This window comes from Apaloderma vittatum, unplaced genomic scaffold (assembly GCF_000703405.1).
Source record: "Apaloderma vittatum isolate BGI_N311 unplaced genomic scaffold, ASM70340v1 scaffold30118, whole genome shotgun sequence".
Lineage (NCBI taxonomy): Eukaryota > Metazoa > Chordata > Aves > Trogoniformes > Trogonidae > Apaloderma > Apaloderma vittatum.
In genome coordinates, this window is record NW_009729539.1 from 6,936 (window position 1) to 22,839 (window position 15,904).

At 42.3% G+C, this 15,904-nt stretch overlaps 1 protein-coding gene across 1 annotated transcript in view; it reads right to left on the reverse strand.

The window, feature by feature from the left end:
• GPATCH2L (G patch domain containing 2-like) overlaps positions 1–15,325 on the reverse strand; it is a 15,840-nt gene extending 515 nt beyond the window's left edge. The window contains exons 1-6 of the mRNA XM_009874483.1: positions 14,667–15,325; positions 8,374–8,438; positions 5,039–5,215; positions 4,584–4,663; positions 2,480–2,547; positions 1,644–1,683 (exon numbers count right to left, since the gene is read on the reverse strand). Coding sequence (XP_009872785.1) covers positions 1,644–1,683; positions 2,480–2,547; positions 4,584–4,663; positions 5,039–5,215; positions 8,374–8,438; positions 14,667–15,325 — 1,089 coding nt within the window. The remainder of the gene's footprint in view (positions 1–1,643; positions 1,684–2,479; positions 2,548–4,583; positions 4,664–5,038; positions 5,216–8,373; positions 8,439–14,666) is intronic.
• Between the last annotated feature and the right edge of the window lie 579 nt (positions 15,326–15,904).

Below are 15,904 nucleotides of genomic sequence, written 5' to 3' on the forward strand. Positions count from 1 at the left end.
ACCCAGACCTCTGAAAGACTCAGGCCCACCACAGTCAGTTCACAATGAGCTCCAAATTCACTCCATAGCAAGCGAACTGCTCCTCCCACTCCCAACCCACCCCACAAGTTTTCTTTGCAAAGTGCTTATAACAAATTTTTGAAATGCTGTATTGTCACACAAATCTTAGATCCTTTGTTAGACACACACTAGACAAATCCTGAAGGCATCAAATCTGTGCAAGACAGCTTGCTGTAGAAGATGCAACTCAAGATTTTTTGAAGATCAGGACAGAAATGGAATAACCTAGTCAATCAATGCATGGAGCAAGTTTGGCTCAATATGCAAATAGAAGTTTTAGACTGGTATTTCTTTCAGGTACCTGCATTACACTTTCCATTCAGCATCTCCTCATTATTTATAATTCAAACCAGAAGCAGGAAATTCATTTCCACCTGCTTTGCAAAGTGCTACACCAGTCTTCAGAACACTTTTCTTGTACTACCAGGATTACTGATGCATTTTTTCAATAAGGCCAAATGAATAATCCACAGCTCTAGAAGTACTTTTCATAAAAGCTGTCTGCAACTCTAGAACTCAGTACTAGGCCTTTGCCTTCAGCCTTTCTGAGAAAGAAGAGGCACTACATACCACAAAGCTGCTCCTGCTATCAGGGAGCTCCTCCTTAAGTTGGACAGTTCTTTCACTGTCAGTAAAGTGACACTGTCCCTGCACTACTGTGCAGGGGAGAATCACCAGTGACTCTCCTTAGTCAATTCAAGTTAATTTAAGAAAAACTAAAGCAATTTATTTTGATCATTTTAAAGCCCATGTTCTTATCTTTTGCAATATAGAAGTGGTGTGTGAAATGTTCTCATTAATGAAAAATAAACAGTTACACAAAGGCCTGAAAACTATTTCTTTCCACATATGTATTTTTATTCACCTGAAGAATAATACAGATTTCAATCCTACTATTCACCAATCAAAAAAACACTTGCAAAGCTATAGAAGGGAGCGTGCGTGACTAGGAACACTGTTACAACAAAAATGTTCAAATGGAAGATCCTTTTTTCTTTCTGCTGTTAAGAACCCAAGCTCTTATATCTTAAGTAAAAAAGCGTCCTAACACTGAAGCCAGGAAAGATTGGAGAATATAAAAGTGCGTACACAAGAGTTTCAGTTACAAGAATGCCTGTTTCTCTTGCTTATCACCTCCTGTTAAAGCTGCTATTTAGCTACAATCAGTTCACCATATTTTTCCCTTTTCTGTTGATGAGACTATTGAGTAGAAGCAGGCAAAATAAAGCATTTAAAAAGAGACAAATGTTCCAATTCTTATGGAACTTTGAGAGGCCAAAGCTCCTCTTGCCAAGTGGCATTTTCCCTCCCACTCACTGTCCAAGAGGAAGGCCTACAGTAACCTGAAGCAGGGAGATAAACAACCGTTCCTGAGCTATTCAGTTTAAACAGACAATACAATGCCTGAGACATGAGTTGTGTTCAAAGCCCAGAAAACATCAGTTAACAAAATGAGAAGGGACAGGGCTGCCTTACCTCATGTGCACAGGACACAGTGTGGGGGAAATCAGAAGCCGGTACTTTGTTCTTTCTAGAGAGAAGGAAACCAAGAAAATAAAAAAGGTAGAGCAGAGTCAGCTTACCTGGTTGCGATCTCTCTTCCCCATGGACGGTAACCAAAAACTGGAAGGAGGCAGAGTCGGAAAGACAGGTCGGAGCAATGCCAAGGAACAAACACAAGTGGAAGAAAAAGTTAGGTTGGGCGTAAGGAGAGAAGGGGAAGGAAAGAACAAAGATGGAGGGAGAAGGAGAAAGATTAAACATCAGCAAGACTCGTATTAAAAACAACAAATTTCAGATCCAAGGAAGAAAACTGGACACCAACAGCTGGTAAAGGCTGGACCCACTGTGCTACAGTCAAGAGGTGCCATCCTTACCTGCCCATCACCCAACAAGAACAGCATCAGAGTGATGCCAAAGGATAGGCAACATGACTATTTCTGGTGCCAACTACTATTTAAATGCCCTGATTCGGGAAGGAGACAGAACACCAAAGAAATAGAAAGTAATTTTGTGGCTGCCTTGTCAGAATCATTTCTGCAGTCTGGGTACACGCTTCACACAAGTTTTTTAAAAAAACTAACATATAAAGTTCAGTCTTCTCACACTGTGCAGAAGATCTGCAGCTATTGCAATGGCACCTTATAAGGGAAGGGGAAAGAAAAAGCTGACTGTAACCAAAAGGGCATTTGAGCACTGTCCACACACTGAGGCAGCCTCATAAACAAAAGGGAAGTCAGCAATTGCAAATAAGAAAGCAGAGAAACCATTAGCAGAGCATGGTCTCCCATTCCACAGGCCACTGCATGCTTGAATTACCACCCAGCTCTTCATTTCCTTTAGTTCTAGGAAGGAAGAGGACCCTATAAATTCTTCCTCCCCTCCCAAAGTTCTACACAACAGCTGTTAAGGACCTTACTCTTTCTGGCGTGGATCACTAACAATATGACCTAGCCTCTCGGTGCCCAGAGTGCTCATGGAGGTCTCCTGAAACACAAAGACAGGTAAAACGTTGCAGACTCGCATACAATGAGCAGACATAATAGTTTGTTGCTGCCAATAAGAACAGATCTAACTCCTCTGGGCCACATCTTTCCCTTCCCAGTCCACTCTCAGCTAAACATCTTCACTCCCTCCTTTTAGAATTTCAAGTGAGCTGATTTAACCAATTAAAATGGCAGAAAATAACTCTGTTTTATTTGTGGGGCTTGTTTTTTATTATTTTAGTGATGCTATTTGCTTGCACAGGGGTGCACCAAGGACCGGAACAGTACAAAATACGCAGTTAAGAACAGGGGAAACGGCCAAGAAGTGCTTATTTCCAGGTTGCTATGGTCACTTGGGCCAGAAACAGGCTGAATGACAGGACATCACACTGTCCTGCTAACAACGGGGATTCACCAAGCACAGGTGAATGAAAAAAGGAGCATGCATAAAGCTTTTGCCTTTTCTGAAAGCAGCAATTCAGCAGCAGCTAAAAGCAGCAGCTACAAGAAGGGACTTGCTCTGGGAGCAGATTTCTCCCTGCAAGACAGTGCCCTGTGTATGTGCTTGATGTTGGCACACACATACACACACAGCCTGAAGCACCAGCTGTTCATACCTGCAGAGCAACTACTTCCAAGAAAGAAATACACTTTGCAGGAAGGGTCCAAAGATGAGGGTAAAAGGCTTTCACAGGTAAGATTTGTTTGTGCCGGGTACATAGGCAAAACACAGTCGAAGTTTGGGGGGAATTGTAGCAGCAGAGGTGAAACATGGGCTATTTGTTACAGCAGGAAAATTATTAACTTAAAGTGCCATAATGTTTAAATTTACGGTTTATTACTGTGTAAATTACAAGCCGTACTTTTGGTAATTAGCAGCTCGCTGGCGGGGAGCTCTGAATGAAACTCATTATTTATGATTACAATTTAGAGAGAGATGAGGAAGGGGGAGCAGTGACCTCCACTGCAAATGACAAAGATCCCTTTAAGGTGATGAAGATGAATTAAACAAGTAAATATTATCCTTCTCATTTGGATCATTAGAGGTGCTGCCAACAGGCCCAGCCACTTGCAGGTGGCCTGAGGAACCCTACCCAAAGCCCGCAGAGGATTCGTATTTTTAAACATTGGTTACAACTTAGCAAGGTGAGTGCAAGAAAGAAGAAGCAAACAACAATCTTTCAAGTGTGACTGAACAGAAGAAGCTGTACTCCTCTAGACTCTCAGCCTCTCTTAACACACCTTGTTAACAGACTCTCTGAAGCCAGTCAGCTCAGAACATGTGCCAATATTTTCAGAATCACAGAGCACATCCCAGTAAAAGAAAAGCCAAATACAGCCAACACCTTCCTTCTCAGAAGTATCTTCTATGACAGACAGCATAACTCAACACTCCAAGATCCTGACCCAAACAGGTGTATCCCTCCCTCTTTCAGACACGCATCTGCAAAGTATTGCTTAATCCTTTAGAAACACGACTAATATTTTGCTTGTTTGTCCTACCTATAATAAACCTAGTCAACAGCTTTGTGTAACTTTTTCTGCGTTATTGCATATACCCTTTTATTCTTCTGTCCCCCCACTAAATATGCAACTGCTAAAACCACCTTCCTTTGCTGCCGTCCATATCAGTCTGCTTCTCTATCTAAAATTTGGCCTTCCTTCACTTTTGAATCGCCCTTCTGCCCTTGTAGTCTCTGATTATGTTCGTGCACAAGTCTCATGTCATCACAATTCTCCCCTACATTCTAAGTCTTCTTGATATTTATGCTCTCTGTCATTCATCTTCAGACCTCCTTTCATACTGCTTTTAATACTGATCAACTGTCTTTGCACCTCCAAACCTGCCTTAAAATCCAGTTAGCCACTCAATCAACTCCTGACAGTCAAAGCAGTTAAACAAATCAAACAATACACGAAACAAAAAGTGTACAGGAGCCCTTTCTGAAGAAAATAATTCAGGTGATATCTCAAAATAGTAGATCAGGACTGATCAGCATTGGAAATACGGAGTTATTATCTTGTAGAAGGGAATACCTTGCCAACAAGCCTCCTCCGACCTTTTCGGAGACAACGGGCTGCAGCTCCTGGAAGGCGATTCAGGCGAGCATGAAAACCTGAAAACCAAACCCAGAAAAAATGAGCAATGGGTACAGAAGATTCTTTCAGACAAAACCACCAGGCAGGACAATTAGCTAGTTGGTCATATCAGATCCTCTGTCTCTTGTTTCTCAATCTGCAAGAGGTAGGTATGCCAATTTATTCACAAATCAAATAAAATCCCTATTTAAAGAAAAAGAAGACTAGAGAACGTTGGCGGCTGGTATGAGTATTTTAGCATCCTCTCCAGCAGTGCAGCTATTCTTAACTGGATTGTGAAAGAAATCCCACAAATCTCTAGCATCCATTTAAAATTCAGCCCTATGAACAGAATCTACCCTTGCCACGACATCAGAAGCTCTCAAACACACGTCGTTACTTACGGATCTCACCTCTCTGAGCTGGCCGCGAGGGCAAAAGGAAGGTGGAATCTGATAGCTTGTCTAGGCTTGAGTCAATCCGCTCCACTTCAGATCGGTGGTCAGCTCCCCACTTGGGAAGAAGGTTGGGCACAGTGAATCCTGGAACACATTCTCCTTCATAAAACCAATCACTTTGCTCATCATCTCCTAAAGAAACAGGATGGAATTTTGTGGGACTGTCACAGGCAGGCATTTCTGGATGTGAAACAGCTCAAGTCTCATTAGGAATTCCTTCCTGAAGAGCCTTATATTTGTATTCTGTTTCAATGATCTGCAGTTACTATGGGGCTTCGCTAAATGCTTTAAACTATCCAACTCATCAGTCTACAGAATTTCCCTACAGAACAAAGCCCTCTTTACAGCCCTGCCTAGGGCAGCTTTAGCACTCTGTTGCGACTGCATCTCATCAACCTCAGTTCAATGTTGTGTGATGTCTTATGCAGAACTCTTTCTCTGAAGTAATTACTGTGAGAGAGGTAGAGGCCAATCATTTGGCACACGTTACAGGCTGTCACAGGAGAGACTTCACAGCAGCAGAAGACTGGGCTCACAGAGTAAGCAGAAGGTGCACACTCACTGATGAGAAAGATCCCTCTATCCTAAGACAGCAGTTAAGAGGAAAACACACAACTGTTAGAAATGGTCACTCTGAGTATAAGCACTAACCACTGTGTGAGTCTTTCTCAGTCAAAATTTCTCAGACTCTATCAGAAATACAAACTCTCTGCAAAACTAGAGCAGCATCAACAGAAGTCATGACCGAAGTCTCCATAAAGCAGGATCACCATAATTAATCCAGTTGCAGTCTTAAAATTGAACTGCATCAGGTGCCATTCATGGTAAATCTCCCTGGCCAGAAATCTCCTGAAAGCAGTAGCATGTAAGCACGGAAAGAAAAAAAGCAGGAAGAAGGCAAAGAACCTGGCACACTTAGCTTTTCAGTAGCCCAACTAATTAACAGTCCTGTGTAATTACAAGGTGCTTCATTTTGCCTTAAAAAACTAACACACTTGACACTGGAAAAACTCTCCTTTGCCTACCATTAAGCCTCAGCTCAAGCATCCCCACTTACTCTCCTTTCCTCACCAAGTTATGTTATTCCTGACTGAAGTTCATTATGCAAACCCACACATCTTGACAGATCAAAAAAAATAATACAATAAAAAAACTATAGTAAATTAAAACTAAGTAATGTTGGCTACTTCTTGTAAGTGATCATTATACATGCAAAAATATCACTACAGTTTTGGATCTAAGAGCATAGTGCACTGCCTTATCTTCAATCACTACTTTCGCAGGACAAACATTAACAATCAGGATCATATGCTTATTCTGCGGCAACTTTCCCAGTGAGAGATTCCAATGCATTTGACAGGAAAAAAAAGCGAAGAAAAAAAGCTTACAATCAAATTATAAACTAGGACCATTTTGCGATCACAGAAGTGCACTGGTAGCTGGAACTGCAAAGACAACCTATTTAATGCGCAAGAGCACAAATATTACATGAAGTAACCTCAAAAGAAGGGTGGAAAAAAACTATGTTCCATTTAAGTACACTATTATTTCAAATTTCTCATTATTCAGTTAGGAATTGTAGCAGGTAACTACTTCTAAGATGATGATCTGTGGGAAAAAAATAAAGTTATCTCGCTGAAGTGCTCTCTCCATCTCACTGAAGTGGAGAGTTGTTCTTCATTATTTACTTTATGACTAGAAATTGTCAGAAAAAAAAGGAAAAAGAGATGTTTCTTTTTTAACCTGAAGGTGCACCAACATTTCCTAACCCTTTTTAACACAACTGTAAGCTAAAACATCTTAGTCAGAAAGCTACTGTAGTGTAAACTGTTTGAACAGACAGAGGCCTAATGATTAGGATGTCGAATCTCTTCTAGTACCTAGACAGGGAAGGCTGTAATTGGATTTTATTAATTTAAGTAGTATATTCTGCACGCTTTTGTCTACTGGGTATCTTACTTCTAGTAGCAGCCAGAAGTTAATGTCTAAAGCAGTGTATAAAACCAGGGCAAGTAAACAGGGCAAGCACATAGACAAGCAGATATATATACACCATCCTATCTACATCAATCTTGCCTTGGGTGATAAAGCAAAAATTCAACTCTTCAGTCACCAGCCTGCTTCAACATCTGATACAAGTGCTCACTAATTTCAGCTCCCCCAGAACAGTCATCAGTAAAAAGAGAGGACAAAGAATTTGACTTTTCTGTTGCTTTTGAAGAACAGGAGGCTGGAAACAAGTTATTTTTCAGCAAAGCTCAAAGCTGATATAGAAATCCCTACTCTTCAGGAAAGTATAGCCACCTAAGACCACCACAGAGCAACCCTACAGCCTGACACAGCAGAAAAATCCCACACATATTTGCCATCACTGTGTTGCCTCAAACACTGATACCCATGTCAGTAACAAACTAGTGAAGTATCATTTCCTACTGAGTTACTGATACTACTTTCTTTAGCACTCATATATTCCCAGAACAGATCTCATCCAAATCTTAGCTCATGAAATGTGACAGAACCCGAGTGCACACTAGCAGAAGCTTTGCAGAATTACAGCTCTTCAGGGTCACATTCCACTTGCTCCATGTATAATAGCCCTGAACACCTATGTGCCTACTACAATCTCTTTCACACTTAGTTTTACCTTATCTCCCGCAAACTGGACTCTGTGCTGTCACTGATAAACAAAACCAGACTACACTCCACACTCAAACCTCCTAAGAAACCATTGCTACAACAGATACTGAAAATACTGGGCTCAAGGAATGCAAACAAGAGCACGGGAGGAACGTATATTTAAACAAGACAAAACTATCACATATTACTGTTGTTCTTAGCACAGTCTGTTTGGTGACTTGTCAGTACTAATTGTTTTTTTTTTTATATCATCTCTTCCTGCCCATAGAGAAAAAAACCTAACAGATGCAGGCACTAATAGTATGTACGGAACAATTAAAATACATATAGAAATGAATCACAAGCACTGCTCTTTCATTACGGAGAGTTCTAAAACTCCTCTTGTATTTTTGTGCCTTTTCAGAATAATAGCTTCTTATATTTCAAATATTACAGTTCTTCTATGAAGTGTTTCAGAAGGAAGTGTGTACTGTTACCAAAATCACATCTTTATAGCCCTCAGCTCATTTCCGAACTTCTAGACCCTCCCAGCCACTGGCCTTTCACCCATACTTCCCTCTCTGTCCACCTTCAAACATAGTTTTTTCTTTTTATTTGTAAAGTAAGAGAAATTCCCCAGCAACACATGAGGAAAATCACAGGACAATTGTTACCTTGGCGGCCCTCATCATTGGTAAACAGGCCAGTGTCACTGCTGCTGCAGACACTGCTGGTTTCACTGCAAGGAAAATAAACACAAAAAAACCTCATTGTTACAACTGCAACAGATACAAAATAAAACCCACTTTATTACATTTTAGTAGCTTCTCTGAGACCAAAAGACTTAACCTACAAAAGTTACATTTCAGATACATGGCTGGCTCTAGCACAGGACATAATTGCTCTCCATTAAAACAAGAGTAGAACTATGCTAGATACAGGATTCTAAGTTATCAAAAAGTAATTAATACAATGGCATTAGCCTCGGGTACTACAGTTAATAACCTAACTATGACATTGTCTGGAATATTCACTAGGAAATTAAGTGCAGTTAAAAACTCTGTCCTTGGGTCACTTAACAGCTACTCAAAACAGCTATCTGAAGTTTTCTACTTCCGATTCCTTTTTCTCAAAAAAATATTATACAGGTAGATAAATCTCCCCCTTCAATCTTGGGAAGTTTTATTTTATTCGGAGGGAAGAGCAGCTGGTACATTCACAATTCTTCAGCTAAATACCTCAGCACAGTATGACTTGCTGCTGCTGAATGCAGCCTCGTTACAGCACACTCTGCATTTGCTGAAGCAGTTACAGGGGACTTAAATCTCAAGACAAAGAATTAAACTAGAAGTTAATGTGTAGAAAGTCATTAATGGACTGTAAAGCTGGATGAATATTTGTAGCAGAAGTACGTGCTCAGGTCAGTCCCAAGTATCTGATGGCTTTAATGCTGATATTAAATCAATCCCTTGACATTTTGGGCAATACTTGCTCTGATTTAGCTGAGAGATATCAGAACAAGCAGAAACTACTTGCTGCTCACCCCTTCACCACTAAGGCTAAGGCAAGCACCTGATGCAAATATCAGGTATAACTCAGCACTGGAATAAATCTCTAATCAGGGCCCACTGTTAGAAAGCATCTCTGAGGCCCCCTTTTTCAGGGGAATTGTATCATACTAGACACCAGCATCAACCAGAGACCCCTTGATTCAAAAGGCTGAGGGATCACAAGATGTATCAACCTAAAGAAGTGCAGTCACATAATAAACTCACTTCATAAGCATGTTATTGCTTTTAGAAAACGCACTCTGAAGTGTAGCCACATCAACTCCTCACACTGAGTATCCGTGAACTCTGCATCTTCAAAATTGTATAAAGGCCATTTAAATGTTAAAGGATGAACAATCTGTACATCATTCCCACATTTCAGTATCTAAGTTAACATCAAATTCCAAATCAATCCATTACAAAGCTTGGCCATCCATTCACCCTCCCACGTATACACCGTAGCGACTAAGGCCAAGGACTGACTGAGATCCTGAGTCATTCATTTCATTTCCAGCTCTCCTACCAATCCACTGTTTGACCCTGGGCAAATCTCTTAGCATGTCTGCTTTTGAAAGCCTGGATTAACAGTCCTCACAAGCAGCAGATGCGAGGACTGAGTGACTGCCTCATAAGGCTTTTAGCATCCTCAGAGGAAAGGTGCCTGAGAAAGTAAAAAGAACTGTCAAGATTCCAGATCATCTGAACAGTACTTTAAGCATCCTGTTGTACTGAGAGCTCTCTAGTTCCCAACAGATAACATGTTACTGCCAGTGCTGTACTGGACCAAACTTCCACGGATCTCACCCTCTTTACCACCCTTTTTACACTTCAGGGCTAAGCACAAACTAGACTCCTACACAAGCCTTTCTGCAGGTCCAGTAAGCACTGATTAATGACCTCCACTTGCAAAGGAGGCTACTTACCTTAACCATGAAATAATGAATGCTATTGATCTGACAAGCTACTGCTATAGAGTGCTATTGATCACCCAATCTTTGGTTAAAATGGTCCTCATTTAGCAATTTCACTGTCGCAAACACCTGGAGCAAAGCACGCTTATAATTAAATAGTTTGAGAGAGTTAAAGTGAGAGGTGATGGACAGAGATCTCAGGTTTCCCCCATTTATTCTTTCGCCTGAGCTATTGTTTGTGTCAGAAGGGATATTGATTTTCTATAAAAATAAGAAAACAAGAGGCACCGAGGGGCTGCAGAAGGTCAGGCCGGGCTGGAGAAGGAGGGGAAGCTGAATACTCTGTCTTTGTCACTTGCCTTCCAAGAGAGAGGAATTTTTTCTTTACCGAGAGACTGGCCTCCAACTCATCAGTTTAGCCAGGCTCTTGGCTGCCACTGCAGGCTGTCATTGAAACAGCTCCCTTCCAAAGGGTACAGCAACCATACCGCATGCTCAGAACGAGCACTAGTTATACTCCCAAGCCAGAATACTGTACTGGTTTTGGCTGGGATAAACTTGAATTTTCCTTATAGTAGCTCTACAGCACCACGTTTTGAATTTGTGACCAAAACAGCGTTGATAACATACTGATGGTTTAGGTATTTATCGCTGAGCAGTGCTTCAACAGTGCCAAGGCCACCTCTGTTTCTCACATCACCCTGCCAGCAAGCAGGCTGGGGGCGCACAAGAAGCTGAGAGGCAACACAGTCAGAACAGTTGACCCCAACTGACCAGAGGGATACCCCAGCCCATACCATGTCGTACTCAGCAATCAAAGCTGAGGGAAAGAAGGAGGAAGAGGGAACATTTGGAGTTACGGTGTTTGTCTTCCCAGGTACCTGTTACACACGAAGGAGCCTCGCTTTGCTGGAAGTGGCTAAACATCTGCCTGCCGCTGGGAACTAGCAAATGAATTCCCCATTTTGCTCTGCCTATTAAACTGACTTTATCTCAACCTACGTTTTCTCACTTTCACTCTTCCAATTCTCTCCCTCATCCCACTACAGAGGAGTGACGGGCAGCTGTGTGGGGCTGAGCTGCCTATCCCGGTTAAACCACAACGAATTAGTAGGTCACTTACAAACCACAGTCTGAAAAACTCATGCTAAGAGTTATGGAACTTGAGAGTAGATGAGACAAACTGCACACCTCTCACTGGTAAGCATATCAGTCAAAATGATTTTTCAGACAGCTCTTGTACTATGGTTTATTCTGTCCTCAAGCCAAACGCAGACCATTCTGTACTCAGTTTAGACCAACAAGAGAAAGAATTTCAGAACTCAATATATAATTGGCCTTTGCAATTTATTACTATTATTTGCAAATTATTTATGGCTGTAAAGAATCTCAAAGCATTAAGGGACAGAAGAGCATGTTAATTCTCATAGTCTTAGCAGGTAATTGTCACCTTTGTACAAATACAGAAATGTCTACTTAAACTAAGATCACTTGCTTCTTCTGTTCTTTCCAAAATCATTGACAGATCAGGCTTTAAGCCATGCCATTACTCAATTTAGAACCATCATCATTCCCTCATCATGTTCCTGCACATCCTTCGTCCTCTCCATTCACGTCAACCTCTTGCCACGTTTGGAAAATAATTTCAAAGATTTCATTTCACAATACTGAATCACAATACTGCAACCCATCTTCCTCCAGGAAAAGACCAGGTGCAGTCCCACAAGCAAACTATAACAACTGTCTCCTCATTAAGGATAATTACTCAAGGCTTCCTCAGTGAATGGGAGTTTATCTATTGAATATAGTAGGTTTTTGATCTGACTTAGGATAAGGAGCCTTCTAGAAAGCAGACAAAATTGTGGATTTGCAGAGATTCATTCCTACACAACAAAGAAAAGCAAGTGTCAGTGGAGGAGAGGCAAAAGAAGGTGAAAAAAAACCCCAAACAATCTAGTTCTGGATATACAACTTAGTTTGCCTAAGAGCATGCCAGTTTTGGGACACTCCTCAATGCTAGAAGAGTGAACAGCAGTAGAACCAATTCAGTATCACAGTGTTTTGTAAACCACCAGATCACCACTGACCACGGCTTCGAAACCCCACAAGCCATACATATCAGTCCTCTTCCGTCCTACCAGCTTGTGAGGACAACCACACCATTTGCTCTCATAGGCACCCAATTTCCTCCTCCCTTCCTCAGGATATGCCCTTGTTACACATCTGTGCAAAGTACTTCTTCTGTGGCACCAGAAACAACAGCTAGAGCACAGGGAGAGTGAGGTAATCACAGCCAGTTTCACTCTGCTGCTTGCAGCAAAGCGCTATATTTAGAGCAGCAGAGACCAAAGCATGATCCTTCACTGCTGTGAGGGATACTCCGCAGTGAAGAGGGTTGCGTGTATTTCTCTCTCCAACTTTGACACTCCCTAGTGAGTCATAACACAGATCACACATCTGGTGTTGGAGAGGTCAAATATTCCAAGCCCTAGCTTTCCAAAGCGAATCCCACGGATTTGGCAGCAGACGGTAAATGTCATTTGATGCAGAGACTTGCACAATAATTAGTTCGAGAGCGAGGGACAACTGAGACAGAACAAAGTGATCTCCCAGCATGGTCTTCAAGTAACACTCCAGACAAAGCTGTTTATTTACTCTCTCAGAGGCTGGCACAAAAGAAAGCTGGACGAAAGCCTGCTGGTTTAAGTTCAAGTTTGACATGATGGAACAGAGTCTGACTGGTGGAAAAGAAACTTCAAGGAACACCGTCCATCACTGCCACATCCAGTAAGGGTACCTCTCAGTTCATCACCACTGACACGCAACATTCAGGGACTACTCAGCACATTCCCTTTCCCGGACTACCAGGAAACAGCTCTGAAAAGATAAAAGTGCTTTTAACAACTAGTAGCAAAAAGATATCCATTGCTCTCTCGAAAAGGCCCACTCTGTACCCACTTTTTAAGCAAACAAAAGTCACTTTTTAAGGAAAAAAAATTACTTCTTTGCTATTTCCACACTGATTCAGTAAAAATTCAGCAGTGGTCCCCTGGATTAGGACAGTGAAGACATAATTACAACCTAGGCTTTTTACAGTCTCCCAGAAAACTCCACTGAGAAGTTTCCAACTACTATCCACAAAGCCCTCAATAACCAAGTGCCACCTGTCCACTCCAACAAACTGCAGGAGCTAGACAGGCAAAACACTTAAATGAACCTTAACATATGAACAATTACAGCAGATCAAACAATTATACTTTCCAAATCCACTGTCCTCTCTCTGACAGTATCTAAAACAGTGGACGTCTGAGGAAAGAATACAAGAACACGGCAAATACAGACCAACTGTTTCCTCTGTATATCCCTCCAGCTTCTAGTGCTCCGCAGTTTAGGGAATTCCTGGGCTAGATCTTCCATTTGGGCTGTAATGCTTAACAGTCCCTGATACATCTATACTACACACTCCCCTTTTGGACATATTTGAATTTTTTACCTCCAAAATGTCCCACACTAGAGTTCCAAACCTGACATTTCATGAAGAAGAATACTTTTTTTGTTTTAAATGTTTCCTCAATGTCTCCTGCTTCTTACACAATGACAATTAGCAAATAAACAACCCTATTTACTTTCTGTATGCCATTAAGAAATCTCCTCCATTTGATGCTCTGAAGGTGTTTCTTTTCTAACCTGAAAAACCTCTTTGCACAGAAGCAGTTTTATAACCCCAAGCCTTCTATAGGGAGAATAAGTCACAGAAAGGGAAAACTTCACAAGTGTGACACACAAATTCAGACCACAACATTTACACTTCTTGTTTATATCTCTTGTATGAGATTCTGCCACAAATTCATCGCAGTTCTCCAAAACCGTACGCAAAGACAGGCCAGACTCCACTGTTTGCACAGGCTTATCCTCTAAGTAAAGTTTCCCAAAACTTCTTATCATCTTGTTACATTTTCCCCATAGCTAGCCTTTCAGGATCTTATTCCTGAACCAAAGCAGAAACGCAAACCCACAACAAGGTGTTTTGACTGAGGTTTGCACAGTACCCCCACAGAAGGCTAACTATCGTGATGGGAGACCTGAGCTGTTCTCTAGTTGTACTTATGGTAAATTCTGAAACAAGAATCGGAGATCAGTTCGTATCAATCAGACAACACCAGTGCCAATGGTGGATTTGGTCTCCCATCCTCAGGCCACAACCATGCCACTTCTGTAGCTGCAGGGCCACAGACGTTTCAGAGGGCTCCTTGTGTAACAGCAGCCAGAAACATAGCAGCTTGCCAACTTTTCAAGGAAGTGTTTTGGGTCGTAGGTACAGCGTTGAGAGGAAAGATTTGGAAAAAAATCTACAGTTTAGAAGTAGCTGATGTACTTCTCCCTTTCAAAAACAGAAAAGCACTGAATAATTTTGATAAGAATTTCTAAAAGCAAGGCATGGGATTTACAAGCAGCTGCAAGCAAGGTGGCGATCTGACTAGCACATGGAAGAAACCAAGATCTCACCATTCGGACATGTTTTCATCTGAGCCCTGTTTCTGTTCATCAGCTTCACACTCCATTCGCTCCTTCCTTCCCCCTTTGCTGAGGAAGGGCCTGTTCTCTCCTGATTCACAAAGGCCATGACTGGACGATGTCCAAGGGGCATTTTCTTTCCAGCGTGAAAGACGTTGTTTCTTGGCCGACTTGAACCTGCAGCCCCTCTCATAGCTCCACTCCGACACCCTGAGCTTTTGCTGGAGACTGGCAGCCACCTCCGACGTCACACGTTTGACTTTCCGTCGGCGTCTGAGAGGTCGACAGGGTGCATTCTCTGTAAAGGAGTCTGACTCATGCCATGAGTGTTGCTTGCTCCTCAGCGTGGCACTGAGAGTTGGGTGTCGTTTGACCACTGCCATGTCATCGGAGTCACTGAAGTTGGCTGTCAGCACCTCACGGCAATCCTTGACAGCTTCGTCCAAGCTCGACTCTGAGGCCTCGCTGTAGCAGCAGGTATGCTCTGCCTGATGCGTGAAGTCTGAGCGTCGTTTACGACCCCGTCTCTTGCGAAGCTGACGCCGCTGCTGCCGCGGGCTCAGGGCCATCTCTTCCCATAGCTCATCCAGCTTGTTTTGCTCTGAAGTCTGCTCTAAGGCTGAGGCCAAGTCATGCACCAGTTCATCCATTGGCAATGCTTACTAAAAACGACAACAAACAATTAGCACCAGACATAAATGCCACTACCAACACATTGCTTGACTACAGCGTGCTATAGCCTTTGTAACATTAACCAGGTTACACACTTACTTTGGAGTTGCCTGAGAGAAACCAATGCAGGTCAACTGCGACTTCCTGGGCTAACGTTCCCTTCACCTCTTTGCAAGGGTTAATCCCTTTTTGCAAAGGTTAATCCCTCTTCTAACCATGGTGGCAGAGACCTCGCTACTGCAGCAGCTGGGCCAAGCCCTCTCTGTCTGAAAGGGCCTTAAGAGCACATCTTTCGTGTCGAGGTAACATGCTCTATCACGCACCTTAAGGGCAAGAGACTGCAACCAGTTTGCTACCTGCTGTCGGTAAAGCCACAGAGGAGAGAAGCGCGGCAAACAGATGGAATCTTCAAAAAAAAAAAAAGGCAAACAGGCAGCAAAGCTGAGAGTAAAAACAGACAGTAAAAACCAGGTAGTTTGCAAGACAGCACAACGAGGCGTGCGGGACCCTGCGCTCCTTAGAACGGGGCGTATGAAACCCAGCCTTTCTCCCTCCAC